The 18,869-nt window shown below is 37.6% G+C and overlaps 1 protein-coding gene across 1 annotated transcript; it reads right to left on the minus strand.

Moving 5' to 3' along the window:
• Positions 1–2,548: 2,548 nt before the first annotated feature.
• On the minus strand, positions 2,549–3,489 carry LOC123388354 (olfactory receptor 4F6-like). Its single transcript, XM_045067933.1, is given in 2 exon segments — positions 2,549–2,706; positions 2,709–3,489. Coding segments are annotated over 2 exon segments (939 nt in total).
• Positions 3,490–18,869: the final 15,380 nt, after the last annotated feature.

Raw genomic sequence — 18,869 nt, forward strand, 5'->3', positions numbered from 1 at the left:
TAATATATACAATGGAAGGAGTTCTTCTGGACCCAGGATCTTGGAAGTGTTTCTTGATAAAAGAATGTTGAAACAGAGATTTGAAGAATGAATAGATATTAATAGGCAAAATATGAAGGACAGATGTTTGAGACAGAATGATTAGCCAGAGCAAAGCCTCAAGATAAGAGAGAATGAAGTTTTTTTTTTTTTTAAGATTTTACCTATTTATTTTATTTTAGAGAGAGAGACAGAGGGATAGAACCTCAAGCAGACTCAGTCCTGAGCACAGGGCCTGATGCAGTACTCAGCTCTGTGTTCAGTCTTATGAACATGAGATCATGACTTGAGCTGAAACTAAGACTCCAAAGCTTAAGGGACTGAGCCACTTGGTGCCCAGAGAAAATAAAGTTTTAGGCAAGCAAAAGAAAAGAAAATTTCCTCTGCAGTTGTCCTCTGAGCCGGGAGAGGAGGATAAGGGCCAGGCCTTGGATCGCCTGATAAATCTTGAAAAGGAGCTTGTACTTTAATTTAAGAGTGTTGGTAAGTATGTGAGGGGTCTTAAGGAGAACAAACATGTACTTATATTTACACTTAAAAAAATCTCTCATTCTGTATGTAGATAATGGGAATAAAGGCAAATCAGCTTTGAAGAGAGAAGACACATAGTGACTCATACTCAGTTTGAAAAATGACATGTGAAGACTTGGACAAGAATGGTGACATTTAGAAGAAAGCAAAGGACATATTTAGGAGGTGTTTAGAGGTTGGAATTAACATGATTTGCTGATTTATTGAATAGTGGGGATTGCGAATGGAGGAGTCCATCATTACTCCTAGATTTTGCACTGAGAGACTGGGTTAATATTGGTGCCAATTACTGTGACTAAGGACCTGACAGAAGAATGGGTTTGAGGATAAGATAATTAGTTTAGTTTCAGATCTGCTGAGTGGGAGATGCCCTTGAAGCATCAAGCCAGCAGGCAGTTAGATTTATGAAGTAGGAACACAAGAAATAATAGCCTGGCTTAAGAATAAAAGCCAATAATAAAATTAGCTGAGATGGTAATTAAAGCCAAGAGAACGGATGTCCCCTAGGGAAAGAATATGGAGTGAGAAAAGACCAAAGTTGCAATTCTGAGGAACACTGAGTTTGGTGGTGGAGCAGAGGAGAGAACCCGGCAAACTGTTACTGGGAAGGAATTCCCCAAGAGTAGGAGGGAAAAGTAGGAGACTGTACCATCTCAGAGGCCCAGTGCATTGTTTATAAGAGGGAGTGGTTAGCAATGATCAAGTAAAGAGCTTCCCATCCAGATGAATACCAAAACATTAAAAGAAGTATTAATGATTAATTTACATGGAGTAAGCAGAGATGTTATTGAAAAGGTTCCTGGAGAAACACTGGACAAAAAATATAGGCATTATTTTCCTTAATTGAGTAGATTTTATTTACAGAGAAGTATAAACAAATAAATGAAAACACGTGTACTTTAATAAAGCACTTATTCCAAATGTAGATGTGCTCAGTCAAATTGAATATGCCTTACCACTTTTGGCTTTTCATTTATCTAAGATACATATACTTTTGGGAAGCATTTTGTCAGATCAGCAAACCATATTCAAAGAAGCCAGAATCTCTAAACATATATCTTAGGGTGATTATTCTTCAGTGAAACAGCTATTAGTTTTAAATTTTAGTTAATACAATTTTTAAATATTTTATTTATTTGAGAGACAGCACAATCTGGGGGCAGTTGCAAGGGAGAAGGAAAAGCAGGCTCTCTGCTGACGGGGAGTCCCACATGGGGCTCAGTCTCAGGACCCTGAGATCATGACTCGAGCCAAAGGCAGATGTTTAACAGACAAAACTGCCGAGGTGCCCTGAAACAGCAATTACTTTTATGGATTTTTTTTTTCTTGATAATAAACTAGGATAATTGAATATTTGAAAATCTTCATCTTTATAATAGTAGAAAGTGTGAGACAAAATTTCAGAAATCTGTGGTTTGTATTTATTTGAAGTATTCACAGTGTAAAGAGTGATCCTTCTCTATTTAAAGCCAATCAAGTCTAAACAACTAAAACAACATGCTTAATCTAAGTAATAAATAGTTGATTTTTTGTTTCTTATTCTCAGTTAAACTCAAACTAAAATAAAAAATTAAAAAGTAGAATTTATTGATTTTGATCGACTCAAAGTTACATTTTTATCAATTAAATCCATGTTACCATGAGATATTTTTTATCACTTGTTTGACATATGTCTTCGTAATTGAGAGTAAATACAATTAGCAAGTCACAGAAAATGGTATTTGAATGTTAAGTTTACTCCTATAAATCAGCTCAGTTTTCTTTCTCACCTTTCTTCTCAATGTAAGTAGGTGATGTCAATTTATTCTCTGTCATTAGCAAAATAAAGTCATCTCTGACTCAATAATCAATTTCTACAGGGGGACTTTTGTTGAACTATCATAACAATAGTAGTTCTTACCATTGTAGTGATGACAATCACATGACTTGCAGTGCTCTTGGTGAGCCTGAAGCATGTGGTCTCTAGATCTGCTCCAAATCATTGTGAGATCCCATGAGGACCCACAATCCGTTTGCCTAGTCTTCTCATGGCCACTCTCATGTCTTTGTTTCTTAATGTATAGATGGCAGGATTCAAGAGGGGAGTGATAGCAAAATCAACAATGAACAAGTACTTATCCAGTGATGTGGTGGGAAAGGCCACACGTAGAGAAACATGCATGGTGTAAAAAACAAAATCACTACAGTGATGTGAGCTGACAGTGTGACAAATGCTTTGAACAAGTCCCCTGAACAACGTTTCCAGACAGTGACCAAAATGAAGATATAGGAAATAATTAAAGAGAAGAAGGTAGCCATGGATATAAACCCACTGTTAGCAATGACTACAAACTCTAGCTTGTAAGTGTCTACACAAGCAAGTTTCATGACCCGAGGGAAATCACAGTAAAAACTATCTACTTCATTAGGGCCACAGAAGGGCAAGTTTATGACAAATACAAACTGAGATACGGCATGGATTATCCCCACTATCCAGGCAGTCACTACGAAGGAAACACACGTTTTGGGGCTCATGATGGTCAAGTAGTGGAGAGGCTTACAGATTGCAGTGTACCGGTCATATGCCATGGCTATGAGCAGCACCATCTCACCTCCACCCATGACATGAATAAAAAATATCTGTATTATGCATTTTGGAAAGGAAATGATTTTGCAGTTAGTGAAAAGATTAGTGATTATTTTGGGCACTGTGGTAGAGGACAGACCTAGATCAAGGAGAGAGAGGTTGGCTAACAGGAAGTACATGGGAGTGTGTAAATGAGAGTCAATAATTACCAGGAACACAATGAAGAGGTTTCCCAGGATAACTCCCATGTAGAACACAGAGAAGAACCAAAAGAGAAAAAGGTTCATCACCCATGAATTTGAAAGTCCAATCAATACAAATTCAGATACCACAGAGACATTTGTTGTATCCATTGGCTCAATCAGTAGAGAAGAAGCTGAAGTATTCTAAAGGTAGAAAATAAGGCAGAATTGAGAAATATGGGAACTGAACATTGATATGTTGTTTGCCCATCAATGATTTTGTGGAAAATACGTGGTAAGTGTCTAATTGAGAAGTTCAAATACATACAGAGAGGACAGGGGAAAAGGAGAAAAAAAATAGAAATGAGATAATCAAAAGTTAGGCTAGGATGACAGGGAAAGAAATCATGTGAGAATAAGGCAGGTAACGTGGAGGAATTAGGAGCAAAGAGTAACATCTTCCTGGTAGAAAGTTTCTTTACCATGCTCCTTGTATAATAATTTGGGCTGCTTCTGTCTTCTCCATGTATATTCAAGAAAACGTCTTCTGTGTCATAAATAGTTAGCCATGATTTGAATGTTCAAACCCTTGATCATATTTGTGCACAGATACTGTAGCAGAATGTACTCTTTGATTATTCTTTTACTTCACACCTGCAAAATTTCAGGCATTAATCACTCATGCAATAGTGAATAGTGACCAGACAATGAGTGTAAGAATGTGTTTACTCTAAGAGGAAGCATTAGCTTAAAATGAAAAGGCTGAGTCCTCTGATAGTTTCCAATATTGTGACTGCAACCAGTGCCTTGGATAATTAAAATGTACCTTAAACTGGTGAAATGCTAAATCCCAGAGTGTCAGCAGACTCTGAAAAAGGGCTTCTAATAATTACTTTGCTAGGATAGAGATATTGTGCTTTTGATAGGTCTATTTTAGGATTAATAAGTGTCAATTCAAACACAAAACTGAAAGACTGGTGACTTTACTTAAACAAAATGTTTAATTATGATATACTAAGAGCATGTGAAAACTACATGACCCCAGAGAGTCATGAAAGATAAAGGTCATGAGAGCTTGTCTTGAAGTTTAACTAAAATGCTATTTGAAGGTGAGTAGCATGGCTACAAACAACTTTTTCAAGGGAAATATCTGTTATCACTATGGATAAACAGAAAGGTTAAAGATGGGCAGCATAGATGGGTGCAGTAGGTTAAGCATACAACTTTTTGGTTTCGGCTCAGGTCATGATGTGAGGATCATGAGATAGAGCCCTGTGTGGAGCCAGAGCCCCATGTGGAGCCTCTTGCTGGGCTCTGTGCTCAGCAGGGGTCTGCTTGAGATTCTTTCTCCCTCTCTCTTTGCCCCTCCCGCTTGTGCTCTCTCTCTGTCCCCCTCTCAAATAAATACCTAAATCTTAAGAAAAAGAGAAAGGCTGAAAATATGTATAGATAGCTTGTATTTGGATCCATTCATTATTTAATGTAAAAGGAAAAATTAAAGGTACATTTCAAAGATATGATTAGAAATGAGATGATACTCAGAAAGGGGGATTTGATAAGATGAGCTAGGCCATCACAAAGAAGCAAATTTAGACTTGATGAGATGTCTGCTAAATTATTAAGTATAATTACTTATAAAGGAATATACATTTGATGTGCTCTTTATAATTATACACTACAAAAATATGTATGAATCAACATTTTAGATCATTTTGGATAATGACATTTTAGGTACTTCTAACACTAAAAATGTTGACCATCTATGTTTTGATGTTTTCTACATTAGCCATGTATGTGTAATAAAAATTATGAAAAGGAGGAAATGGACATACAAATATGGAGAATAAACTGGTAGTTGCCAAGGAGAGGGCGATTGAGGGATGGGCCAAATAGTGTAATGGGGAGTGGGATATAAAACTTGCAATTATGGAGTAAATAAATCACTAGGATGAAAGTTAGAGCACAGAGAATGTTGTCAATGGCACTGTAATAGCATTGTATGGTGAGGTATGGTAGCTACACTGTGGTGAGCATAATCAGAATAATTAATAATTATGAAAAGGAATTGGAAGGAAAGCAATAGGAGAGGGGCAAGAAAAGGAAAAAGAATTCTGTGAAATATATGGTTGGAGTAGAGTATGCATATATGTGATAGAAATAGATTATTAATTATTACTATTGTTATTATTATTTTGGTACCAACATTTCTCAGTAAGTGATGATTTCTGGGGATAACTATGAAGAAAAGCTTCATGTTTCATATCTAATTTTAACCAGAAAGGTACCGGTTTCCTTGCTTAGAGAACATTAATATACATGAATGAATTTTGGCTCAAGGAATATAATGACTGGTAGCTGGATGGCATTTTACAGAATGCTGGTGTGTCTGTTATTTGAAATAGGCAAGTCCTACACCAGAACAGGAAAACATTAACAATAAGCCACTCTTTACCTTGCCAACTCAAATCTCCGTATATTTCTTATAGTCTCTAAAAGAGAGAACACCTATCTGTTTAGGTATTTGATGGAAATTGCCATACTTTGTAAGAAACTAGGTTCTTATTATAGCCGTGGGATGAAATATGAATAATCTATGTGACTTGGCCATGGGTGGGTGTCAGAGGGGCATGTAGCCAAGTTTTGATGAGATACAGAACAATGACTTCTGTGGAAGGTTTTCTTTCCCAGATTAAAACCCAAAGATTAATGTAGAGAAGTCTCTTCTAGCTCTTCCATTCCTGCATTTGATATTAATGTGATGCCCAAAGATGCAGCAATCATGACCTTTGAGAGTCTACGTGTTAAAGATGATATTATGAACAGATAGAAAAATAATCCAGTCTAAAAGGTCTTTGATGGATGCCAGCAGATGTCTGCATTCTTAGGACACCTGGGTGCCTTTGGTCAGTTCATGATCCCAGAGCTCTGGGATCCCGAGTCCAGCATTGGGCTCCCTGCTCAGTGTGGAGCTTGCTTCTCCATCTCCCACTACCCCTGCTTGTCCCCTCTCTCTCTCACTCTGTCAAATAAGTAAACTATTGGGTATTATGGAGGGCACATATTGCATGAAGCACTGGGTGTGGTGCATAAACAATGAATTTGGAACACTGAAAAAATAAATGAAAAAAAAATTATAAAAAAAGGTCTACATTCTGATATCTTATCATGGAATAAAATAAAATAAAAAACTTTAAGAGACTGTAAGTCAGGCATTGTTCACTTCCTGAAGCTGAATGCATTTTTGCATTCTTAGTCTTTGCATAACAGAGCTCTCTTATTTTTTTCTCCTATATCGCTAACTTCTTTCACTGATTCATGAATTTTTTTTTCCTGCTTATTTTTGAGTGTTCCTCTGTAACTCAGGAGAACTAAAATTTTTTTTTTCATTTAAAACACGTTTCATTCTTTTAACTACTCCCCACTTAAAAGATTTCTGTATCTATAGCTCTATTCCTGGACTCTAGCATAATATATCCAAGAGTGTATTTTAGTACATAGATGGACATCCCTCGAGCACTTCAAAGTTAAATTGTGCAAGTCTGAGCTCATGATTTTATCCTCTTTTTAATGTCTTAGGAAATATCAAGACTATTATCTCTCTGGTGCTTAATCCAATAATCTCTGAGGCAACTTTTCTCCCCTCTCACCTTATAGGACAGGCGGGAAATTGTACCTCTTAAATATTTCTGTTTTGTGTCCTGGTCTTCATTTCCACTGCCAGTTTTATTTCAGATTTATATATTTTTCATTTCCGAATGATTTCTCTCTCCAATCTTAGTTAAGTTTAGTCTCTTTTCTATAGTCTGCTTTCAGATTTATCTATCTAAAACTCCAATATGGGCCTCTTACTCTCTACTCTAAGCCTTTGGTTCTATCATTCGAGATATTTAAAATTCAATTGTGGGGTTGCCTGGGTCGCTCAGTAGGTTAATTGTCTGACTCGGTTTTTGCTCAGTTCATGATCTCAGGTTTATGGGATCAAGCCTTGCGTCTGGATCAGCATTCAGCACAGAGACTGCTCAGTATTCTCTCTCCATCTTTTTCCTTCCCCATCTGCACCTCCCCACCCTCTCTGTCTCTCTCAAATAAGTAAAAATATAAAACCTTAAAAAATAAAAGTCAATTGTGTATCATATAAGAACCTTTATGAACTGAACACATTACTATATATTTTTTCACATTTCAGCTCTTTCATATACTTTCATGTATGTTATTCCTTGTCATTACAAAGTGGAACTGCCTTTGGCTCTTAGACCTAATAAGTTGGTTGCCATTTTAGTCCTGCCACCTGTGAGTTATATAAACTAGGGTAAGGTAGTCAGTTATGCTGATATTTATTTGTCCATAAAATGAGAGGTGACTAACTTCACCAGATGTTATGAAGGTTTGAGAGTATATGGGTATAACTATCTGACAGAAATGTTAATTCCCCTTTTCCTTTATCCTTCAAACTTTGATTAAATGCTAGTTACCCTGAAGTATTTATTGATGACCCCATGCAAAATAGTGTCTATAAACTATTGTTAAACCTTGTATCTTCCTTTTAATAAAGCACTTTATAATTTCTTATGGATATTAGTCTTCCTATCACCTACGACTTTTTTGAGAAAAGAAATCTTTAACTAACTTTGTATACCCCAGTAGTTAGCACAATTTCTGGCACAAGGTAGGCACTACTAAATGAGAGTCTTCACTGACATTCATAGGGGAAAGTTGAAGAAGACGTAGCAAGAAAATCAGGTGCTTAGAAGCCCCTAAGGGACATATGGTGGAGAAGAAATATTCACCAAGTGACTTTGTGAATTGACCTCATTGACACTAGCACACTGATGGGAGATTGGAAACCAGTCTGGACGCCAGCGACCTCCTTGCCATGACAATGTCCTTACAGAATGACCTCAACACCCCACATTCCCATGTAGATCTAAATCTAATACAATAAAACTAGCAAAGGTACAAACTTTCCTCTTCATTTTTTGCCTCCAGCAAAATGTGTATAGTCATTACAGATATCTGGAACTTTCCTCAAATTATAGTGTAGTATTATTGCATGCTACAGAAATATTGCTGAACAGAAAAGCATCACCATAGATTTGGAAAAATTCAGTAATTTAGGACAGGAGGGTTATCATAATAACCTATGAAAAGCTATTCACTACATGTATGAGGAACAGAATGTTTATATACACTTAAAACTATGTTTATAGATTTCAGTGCACATGGAACAAATTAGAACTTTGGATGAATGAAACCGAAAAGATGCATACTTTGTCATTAAGTTAAAAAAGATTACAAAACACAAAACATCACATATAATGTAAATGTATATACAGAAATATTTAGACTTTACAACACAATATCTCTAAGTTGTGGGATTTTAGGTGATTTTATTTTTTCCTAAATATGAACTCTTTTTTTCTATATTTATTATAAATAATATATATAGATTTTCTAATTTCCTAAGAAAATTTGAAATTAGTCAAAGAAATAGGAAAAATTATATAAGAGCAATTTTATAAATAGCATTATTATATATAACTAATAGCAAACGTACTGGAGACAGACTACCTGAATTTGAATCTCCATCTCCTTGATTTACGAACTACATGTCCTTAGGTGAGTTGCTTCCCTTCTCTGTCCCTGAATTACCTCAACTGTAAAATAGAAATGATAACAGCACTTACCTTATAATGTTGTTGTGACGATTAAGTGAGTTAATACATGGTAAACAGTGGAACATGCTGTGTCATATAATAAGTATTCACTGAGTTTTTTAAAATAATGATGATTTTTTGGACACTTGATTATTTTTGCTTTCCACAGATGCAGATAGCTTGCTCTCCTAGACTGTGTTCTGTTTGAATGAAATAGACAAAACAAAGTTTTATTTCCATAAATCTAATATCATAGACAAAAAAAGGATGGAAAACTGAAGTCCTTTCACATATCAGTTTAATAAATATATGGGCTCTTTGAAGAGAAATTAACCTCACAATACAATTGAAATCATGAAAATGAGGCCTGAATATATATATATATATATATATATATATATATATATATATAATCATTCAAGTAAAGAGCATGAGCAGAAAGAACCTTGAGATAGAAAAAAATTTGGGGAGCAAAATGTAACCCGTGTGTACAGGTCTCACTCAGCAAGAGCTTCAAGAGATTGAAACACACAGACAGTTCACACCCTTTGGAATCACGACTGTTTCTTAAGATAGAAAGTTATAAATAGTTCCTACTATTTGGAAGGGAGTCATTTAGCTGGACTAGATGGTAAGACTAAGTAGAGTCCATAATTTCTTCTAATGGAAACCATGGGCAGAAGACATGAACAGACACTTCTCCAGAGACGACATACAAATGGCTATCAAACACATGAAAAAAATGTTCATCATCACTAGCCATCAGGAAGATTCAAATTAAAACCACATTGAGATACCACCTTAGAATGGCCAAAATTAACAAGACAGGAAACTACGTGTGTTGGAGAAGATGTGGAGAAAGGGAGCCCTCTTACACCTTTGATAGGAATGCAAGTTGGTGCAGCCACTTTGGAAGACAGTGTGTACATTCCTTAAGAAATTAAAAATAGAGCTTCCCTATGACCCTGCAATTACACTACTGGGTATTTACCCCAAAGATATAGATATAGTGAAAAGAAGGGCCATCTGTACCCCAATGTTCATAGCAACAATGGCCATGGTCGCCAATCTGTGGAAAGAACCAAGATGCCCTTCAATGGACGAATGGATAAGGAAGACATGGTCCATATATACTATGGAGTGTTATGCCTCCATCAGAAAGATGAATACCCTGCTTTTGTATCAACATGGACAGGACTGGAAGAGATTAAGCTGAGTGAAATAAGTCAAGCAGAGAGAGTCAATTATCATATGGCTTTACTTATCTGTGGAGCATAAGAAATAACACAGAGGACATGGGGAGATGGAGAGGAGAAGAGAGTTGAGGTAAATTGGAGGTGGAGATGAACCATGAGAGACTATAAACGCTAAAAAACAAACTGACGCTAAAAAACAAACTGACGCTAAAAAACAAACTGGGTTTTGAAGGGGCAGGGGGTGGGAAGGTAGGTGAGTCCGGTGGTAGGTATTATGGAGGGCATGTATTGCATGGAGCACTGGGTGTGGTGCATAAACAATAAATTCTGGTACACTGAAGTGAAATAAAAAAAAAATAAATAAAAAAAAAAAAATTATTTTTTTAATTTAAAAAATTTAAATTAAAATTTTAAAAATTAAATAAATAAAAAGGGGGAAAAACACAAGCTGAGCAGCAAAAAGAAATAATTTTTAAAAATAAAGATAATTTTAAAAATAGGGACAGTCAGGAAAGTCTGGGTGGCTCAGTGTGCTAAAGCCTCTGCCTTTGGCCCAGGTCATGATCCCAGGGTCCTGGAATCAAGCCACACATTGGGCTTTCTGCTCAGCAGAGAGCCTGCTTCCTCCTCTCTCTCTGCGTACTTCTCTGCCTACTTGTCATCTCTGTCTGTCAAATAAAAGAATAAAATCTTTTTTTAAAAAATAGGGACAGTTTAAAGGCACAAAAGACACAGCTTAAAGGAGCACAAAAACAGAACTTTCAGAAGTCTGCTCAGTGAGGGACATCACTCTGGGAGCTAAGCAGGGGTGGAACACTCGCTGGGACAGTGTGGTCTCAGAATCCTCAGGATCACAGAAAGACTGGGGGTGCCTAAGTATTGCAGAGCTCCCAGGTATCAGAGTGGGTAGCCAGCTTTAAAAAGTGAGCCCGGAAGTGAGCTCTCACCCCAGGATTGCCATAAACCACTACAGCAGAGTCAGGCCACTGCTCTTCAAGCAGGAGCCAAATAAACAGCAGAATAGGGGAAGCCCCCATCTTTCCCCAGGACAAGCAGCGTGAGAGCACACTATGGAAGTCTGCAAGGTTTGGAGACTCTAAACAGGGTTATGTGCCAGAGACAGAAATGCTCGGTCGGAGTCAGAGACCAGGAAGACAGGAGTTACTGACTGCTTTTCTCTGAGGGCTCACAGAGGAGTGGGGCCCTGAGCTCTCAGCTGCTGGGCAACAGATGGCAAGGCTGCCATTTGCATTCTTGTCCTCTAAAGCTGCATGGAAAGCTGTCAAGGAACAAAATCTACAGAGAGCAAATCAGAGCAGATTACTGAGCCTGGTCCCTGGTAACAGTGGTGTAACTCCAACTTGGGAAAAGATATTGAGAATGCAACAGGTCCCTCCCCCAGAAGATCAGCAAGAACATCCAGCCAAGACCAACTTAACCAAGCAATGAGAATTGCAGAACCCCAGCCCTACGGGAATAAAACACACAGAATTCATGGCTTTTTTTCTCATGATTACTTACTCTTTCAAATTTTCATTTTTTTAATTTTCTTTTTTTTTATTTTTATTTTTCATTTTCAACCAACTTATCCTTTTTTAAAATCTTTTTTAATTTTCATTTTTACACTCATATTCTATCCTTCATTGTATTTAACCTTATTTGTGTGTGTGTGCATGTGTGTATGTGTATGTGTGTGTGTATAAGTTTTCTTTCATTAAAAATTTGGGATGCAATTTCATTTATCAGACCAAAATGCACCCAAAAATCTAGTGCATGACTCTGTTCTACTCACCTGCCTGATCATATAAAAAAGCAAGACCCATAGATATGCTGTCTGCAGGGGACTCGTTTTAGAACCAAAGACACCTCCAGATTTACACTGCAGCAGTGGAATACCATTTCTCATGCTAACAAACATCAAAAGAAAGCTGGGGTGGCAAACCTTATATCAGACAAATTAGATTTTTTTTCTTTTTAAATTTTTTAATTTTTTTATTATGTTCAGTTAGCCACTGTATAGCACATAATTAGTTTTTTGATGTAGTGTTCAATGATTCTTTAGTTAAGTATAACACCAAGTGCTCATGATAGCATATGTCATTATTTATTTGACAAAGAGATGGAGAGAGAACACAAGCAGGCAGAGCAGCAGGCAGTGGGGGAGGGAGAAGCAGGCTCTCTGCCAAGTAGAGAGCCAAAAGCAGGGCTCAACTCCAGGAGTCTGGGAACATGATCTGAGGGAAGGTGGACACTCAACTGAATGAGCCACGAGGCATCCTGACAAATAAGATTTTAAACCAAACATCATAATAATAAATGAGGAAGGACACTGTATCACAATAGAATGGACTATCCAAGAAGAAGATCTAACAGTTGTAAATATTTATGCTCCTAACATGGGAGCAGCCACTTATATAAGTCAATTAATAACAAAATCAAAGAAACATGTCAACAATAATACAGTAATAGTAATAGTAGGGAACTTTAACAGTTCCCCGCATTGAAATGGAGAGATCATCAAAGCAAAAGATCACCGAGGAAATAAGGCTTTGAAAGACACACTGGACCAGATAGACTTCACAGATATGTTTAGAATACTCCAGCCCAAAGCAACAGAATACACAAACTTCTCTAGTACATATGTAACATTCTCCAGAATAGATCACATCCTGGGTCACAAATCAGGTCTCAATAAGTATCAAAAGACTAGAATCATTCCCTGTATACTTTTAGACCACACTGCTTTGAAACTGGAACTCAATCACAAGAGGAAATTGAAAAGAACTTAAACAAATGGAAGCTAAAGAGCTTCATACTGAAGAAGGAATGGGTCAACCAGGAAATTAAAGAAGAATTTTTTTTTTAATTCATGGAAACAAATGAAAATGAAAACACAACTCTTTAAAATAAGGCAGCCCTAAGTCAAAAGTATATAGCACTACAAGACTTTCTCAAGAAACAAGAAAGCTCTCAATTACATAACCTAACCCTACACCTAAAGGAGTTGGAGAAAGAACAGCAAATAAAGCCTAAACCAAGAAGGAAAAGATAATTAATAAAGATTAGAGCATAAATCAATGAAATAGAAACAAATCAATGAAACTAGAAGGTGGCTCTTTGAAAGAATTAATAAGATTGATAAACCCCTTGGCCAGACTTACCAAAAAGAAAAGAGAAAGGACCCAAATAAATAAAATCATGAATGAAAGAGGAGAGATCATGACCAACAACAAGGAAATACAGACAATTTTAAGAACATATTATAAGCAACTATATGCCAACAAATTAGGCAATCTGGAAGAAATGGATGCATTCCTAGAGATGTATAAACTATAAAAACTGAACCAAGAAGAAACAGAAAACTGAACAGCCCCATTCCACCAAGTAAATTAAAGCAGTAATCAAAAATCTCCCAATAAAAAAGCCCAGAAACAGATGGCTTCCCAGGGAAATTCTACCAAACATTTAAAGAAGAAATACTACCTATTCTGAAGCTGTTCCAAAAAATTGAAATGGAAGGAAAACCTCCAAATGCCTTCTATGAGGCCAGCATTACCTTGATCCAAAAACCAAAGAGACAAAGATCCTATCAAAAAGAAGAGTTACAGACTGATATCCCTGATGAACATGGATGCCAAAATTATCACCAAAATACGAGCCAATAGGATCCAACAGTATGTTAAAAAGATTATTCACCATGACTAGGTGTGATTTATTCCTGGGCTGCAAGTTTGGCTCAACATCCACAAATCAATCAATGTGATAGATCACATTAACAAAAAAAGACAAGAATCATATGATCCACTCAAGTGATGCAGAAAAAGCATTTGATGAAATACAGCATTCTTTCTTGATTAAAACTCTCTGTGATGCATATCTCAATATCATAAAAGCCATATATTAAAAGCCCATAACAAATATCACTTCAAATGAGGAAAAACTGAGAGCTTTTCTCTTAATGTCAGGAACATGACAGGGATGCCCACTCTCACCACTATTGTTCAACATAGTACTAGAAGTCCTAGTCTCAGCAATGAGACAACAAAAAGAAATAAAAGGCATTGAAATTGGCAAAGAAGAAGTTAAGCTCTCTCTCTTCACAGATAACATGATACTTTATATGGAAAACCTGAAAGACTCCACTGCCAAATTACTAGAACTCATATAACAATTCAGCAACGTGCAGGGTACAAAATCAATGCACAGAAATCAGCTGCATTTCTATACACTAACAATTTAACTGAAGAAAGAGAAATTAAGGAATCTATTCCATTTACAATAGCACCAAAAAACACAAAATACCTAGGAATAAATCTAAACAAAGAAGTAAAAGTTCTGTACTCTAGAAACAACAGAAAATTTATGAAAGAAACTTATGAAAATAAGTTTCTTATGAAACTTAAGAAAATTTATGAAAGACAAAAAAAAGAAAAAAACATTCCATGCTCATGGATTGGAAAAATAAACATTTTTGAAATGTCTATGCTTCCCTAAGCAATCCTCCTACTCAATGTAATCCCTATTAAAATACCACTGACATTTTTTACAGAGCTGGAACATACAGTCCTAAAATTTGCATGGAACCAGAAAAGACTTGAATCACAAGGGAAATGTTGAAAAAGAAAACCAAAACTGGGGGTATGAAAATTTCTAACTTCCAGCTATATTACAAATCTCTGATCATCAAGACAGCATGGTATTGGCACAAAAGCAGACATGTAGATCTATGGAACACAACAAACAGTCCAGAAATGAACCCTCAACTCTATGGTCAACTAAGCTTTAACAAAGCAGGAAAGAATATCCAATGGAAAAAAGATAATTTCTGCAATAAATGGTGTTGGGGAAATTGGACAGCTACATGCAAAAGAATGAAACTGCACCATTCCCTTACATCATACACAGAGAAAAACTCAATATGGGTGAGACAGAAATCCATCAACGTCCTAGAGGAGACACAGAGAGTAACTTCTTTGACCTTGAAAAGGCAACCAAGATCTTGCTATCCAAGATCTACAAAGAACTTCTCAAACTCGACACCTAAACAAACAAATAATCCAGTTATGAAATGGGCAGAAGACATGTACAGACACTTCTCCAAAGAAGACAGTGTCTAGTTTCAAATGGCCAACAAACATAAAAAAATGCTCCACATCACTTGCCATCAGGGAAATACAAATCAAAACCACAATGACATACCACCTTACACCTGTGATAATAGCTAAAATTAACAAGACAGGGGACAATAAACATTGGTGAAGATGTGGAGAAAGGGGAGCCCTCTTATATCATTGGTGGGAATGCAAGCTGGTATCACCACTCTAGAAAACAGTATGAAGCTTCCTCAAGAAGTTAAAAATAGAGCTACCCTATGACCTGGCAATTGCACTACTGGTTATTTACCCCAAAGATACAGATGTAGTGAAAAGGGGCACCTGCTCCACAATGTTCATAGCAGCAATGTCCACAACAGCCAAACTGTGGAAGGAGCCAAGATTTCCTTTATCATATGAATGGATAAAGATGTGGTTCATATATGCAATGGAATATTACTCAGCCATCATAAAGGATGAATGCCTATCATTTACATTGACAAGGGTAGAACTGGAGGGGATTATGCTAAGTGAAAGAAGTCAAGGAGAGAAAGACAATTGTCATATGATTTCAGTCATACGTGGAATATAAGGAATAGTGCAGAGGATCATAGGAGAAGGAAGGGAAAACTGAATGGGTAGAAATCATGGAGTCAAACCATGACACACTCTTGACTCTAGGAAACAAATGAAGGGCTTTGGAAAGGGATGTGGGTAGCAGGATGGGGTAACGGGGTGATGGGCATTAAGGAGGGCACATGATGTGATAAGCACTGGGTGTTATATGCAACTAATGAATCATTGAACACTACATCAAAAACTAATGATGTATTATATAGTGGCTAACTGAATTTAAATTTAAAAAAAAAAGAAAGCAACAGAGAAAAAAAACCCAGAAAACAATTAATATGATAAGAAGTACATAACTATTGGGATCCCTGGGTGGCTCAGTTGGTTAGGCCACTGCCTTCTTCTCAGGTTGTGATCCCAGGGTCCTGGGATCAAGTCCTGCATCAGGCTCCTTGCCCAGCAGGGAACCTGCTTCTCTCTCCTCCTCTGTCTGCCACTCTGCCTGTCACGCTCTCTCTCTCTCTCTGACAAATAAATAAAGAAATAAAATCTAAAAAAAAAAAAAAAAAAAGAAGTGCATAACTATCAATAATAACTTTAGAAAAAATAATTACTTGAAATGGAAATTGTTTAATGCTCAAAGCAGAAGACATAGGCAGAATGGATTAAGAAAAATAAGACCAAGAGGGGGGACAAGATGGCAGGGAAGTAGGAGGAGGCGCCTTTTCAACCTGTACCCCAAAGTGAGCTGATTACCTACCAAAGAACTCCAATAACCCATGAAATCAGCCTGAGATCAGAATTATACACGTCTGGATCTCTACAGGGGCAGAAGATGCCAGTGGGCAGGAAAAGCAGAGTGGGAATGGCTGACTGATATCAGAAGATAAACAAAAGGGGGAGGGAGCCACCAGAGGGGACCAGTTGGAAAGTAATACCCCCAATATGAGCGAGAGTGCCCTGCATCTGGGGACCAGCATTAACTTGGAGGCTGGTTGAAAGCACTCCAAAAGAGCAAAGGATAGTGGGGGGAGGGAGGGATTGTGAGAATCTGGGTGGCTAGGGACAGGGGCTTAAGTCCCTGGTCCCAGGACAGCCTCCCCTGGCGCTGAGCCAGAGAGAGTGCAGCAGAGAAACCAGATCTTGGTCCCTAAGCCGCCAGTGCACCAGAGAAAGTGTGGGTCCGGCTCCTGTGAGGGGATGGGAGCTAGCTAGACAGCAGAACTTGAGAGCCCTGCTATAGAGCCTGAGATACTCCCCTGAGAGAGGTACAAAGGCTCAGCCGAGGCCTTTGATACATGCCATTGTTTCAGAGCCTAAGACCCATGCACCAAACTCTCCCCCCAGAGAGGTGCACAAAGGCCCAGCCTGGTGCTTTCGGACTTACACCCAGTTCTCAGAGCCTGAGAATTGTGCACGACCCACAGCCTCCCCTGAAATTGGTGCACGCAACCCAGGTGCTCTTAGACCCAGAAAGACCAAGCATTCCCAGCCCCGGCCAGCGGGGAAAATCTCAGTGTGCGATCGCTGCTTAGAACCTCTCTGGCAGTCTGGAGCTGCCCAGACAGCCACCACTGCAGTGGCTTTGGGTACAAGCAAAAGATCCTGCATCCCCAGGGACTGCGAATTGGAACCTGCTCTGCCAGTGGCCAAGGGGGAATTTATTTGGGCTCTGCAGCCAGACTGAGGCTTCTCTCTGAGAGGGAGGTCAGGGTGCACCTTGTTTTCCTCTAAAACTACAAAAACCATCAAAAGCGGTCAAGGTGAGAGGAAAAAAAAAAGTGAACAAACATAAAAACCACCAGAGAACAAAAGCCTGAAAAAAAAAACCAGTTTCCTCAGAACCCACCCCCTTGAGGGGGGAGGGAGGAATTAACTCAGGGAACTTCATTGACTTAAAACCCATGTGGCAGGCCCCTCCCCCAGAAAACAAACCAAGAAAGAAAAAAAAAAAAAACAGAGAGGGGAAAAAAAAGGACTACAAGACTACAAGAGAACAACCACTACTTCATAGGAAAACTTTTATGTTTTACTCGTTCCCACTATTTTGGTTCATTTTTTTTATATATAGATAATTTTTTTAACCTATTTACCATCACAGCGAGATGTCCAGTACATCAAATTCCATAATAACCTCTAACCTGAACTTTTTGATACATACACCTATGTTTTTCTTTTGCATTTCTATTTTTTAATTTTTTTAAAATTTTAGTTTATTTTAGTCTAGTTTATTCCTTTTTATTTTTATTTTCTAATATTCATATATAGTTAAACTTCAAAGTAATCCCCTTTCCCCAATCAATACTACCCCTACAGGTAAACCAATTTTTAATCCCCCTCTATCTTAGGAAAGTTGAGTCCTTTAACAAAGATATCAAGATACATCCAGGGAATCAAAACAAACCTCCTCGACCACACTGAGAATTTATAACCACTCTCCCATCTTTTTCTTCCACCAGTGTTTCTGTGTTTTTGTGTTTCTTCTGATAGCATATGAATCTTACACTTGGGGTTGTTTTTGACGAGGTTCTTCCTTTATTTGCATATATTTTTTTTCTCTTGTCATATACTTATATCAGTGTTTTTGTTTGTCTACTTCATAAATCTTACCTTGGGGCCCATTTAGGCTGAACCTTCTCTTTCATCTTCCCTTTCGTTCTTGTCTCTCTCTCTCTCTCTCTCTCTCTCTCTTTTATTTTTCTTTTCTTTTATCTCTTGTTTGGGTGGGAAATCCTGATTGCTCAGAAGTGTTCCAGGGTGCACCTTGACTGCACCACGGTTAATTCATCCAGCTACATCTGTACAGTCATCTCTCACCAAAATAACTAGGAGGAAGAAGGACCAACAGAAGAAAAATACAGAGGATGGACCTTCTGCAACAGAGCTAATGGCTATCAACATAGACAATATGTCGGAAAGAGAATTCAGACTAACAATTATCCAGGCAATAGCTAGGTTGGAGAAAGCTATGGATGACCAAACAGAATTGATTAGGGCTGAGCTGAAAGCGACCAGACAGGATGTGCACAATGTTAGGG

The sequence above is a fragment of the Mustela putorius genome, unplaced genomic scaffold (genome assembly GCF_011764305.1).
Source record: "Mustela putorius furo isolate JIRA1106 unplaced genomic scaffold, ASM1176430v1.1 tig00003898_pilon_pilon_pilon, whole genome shotgun sequence".
Taxonomy (NCBI): Eukaryota; Metazoa; Chordata; class Mammalia; order Carnivora; family Mustelidae; genus Mustela; species Mustela putorius.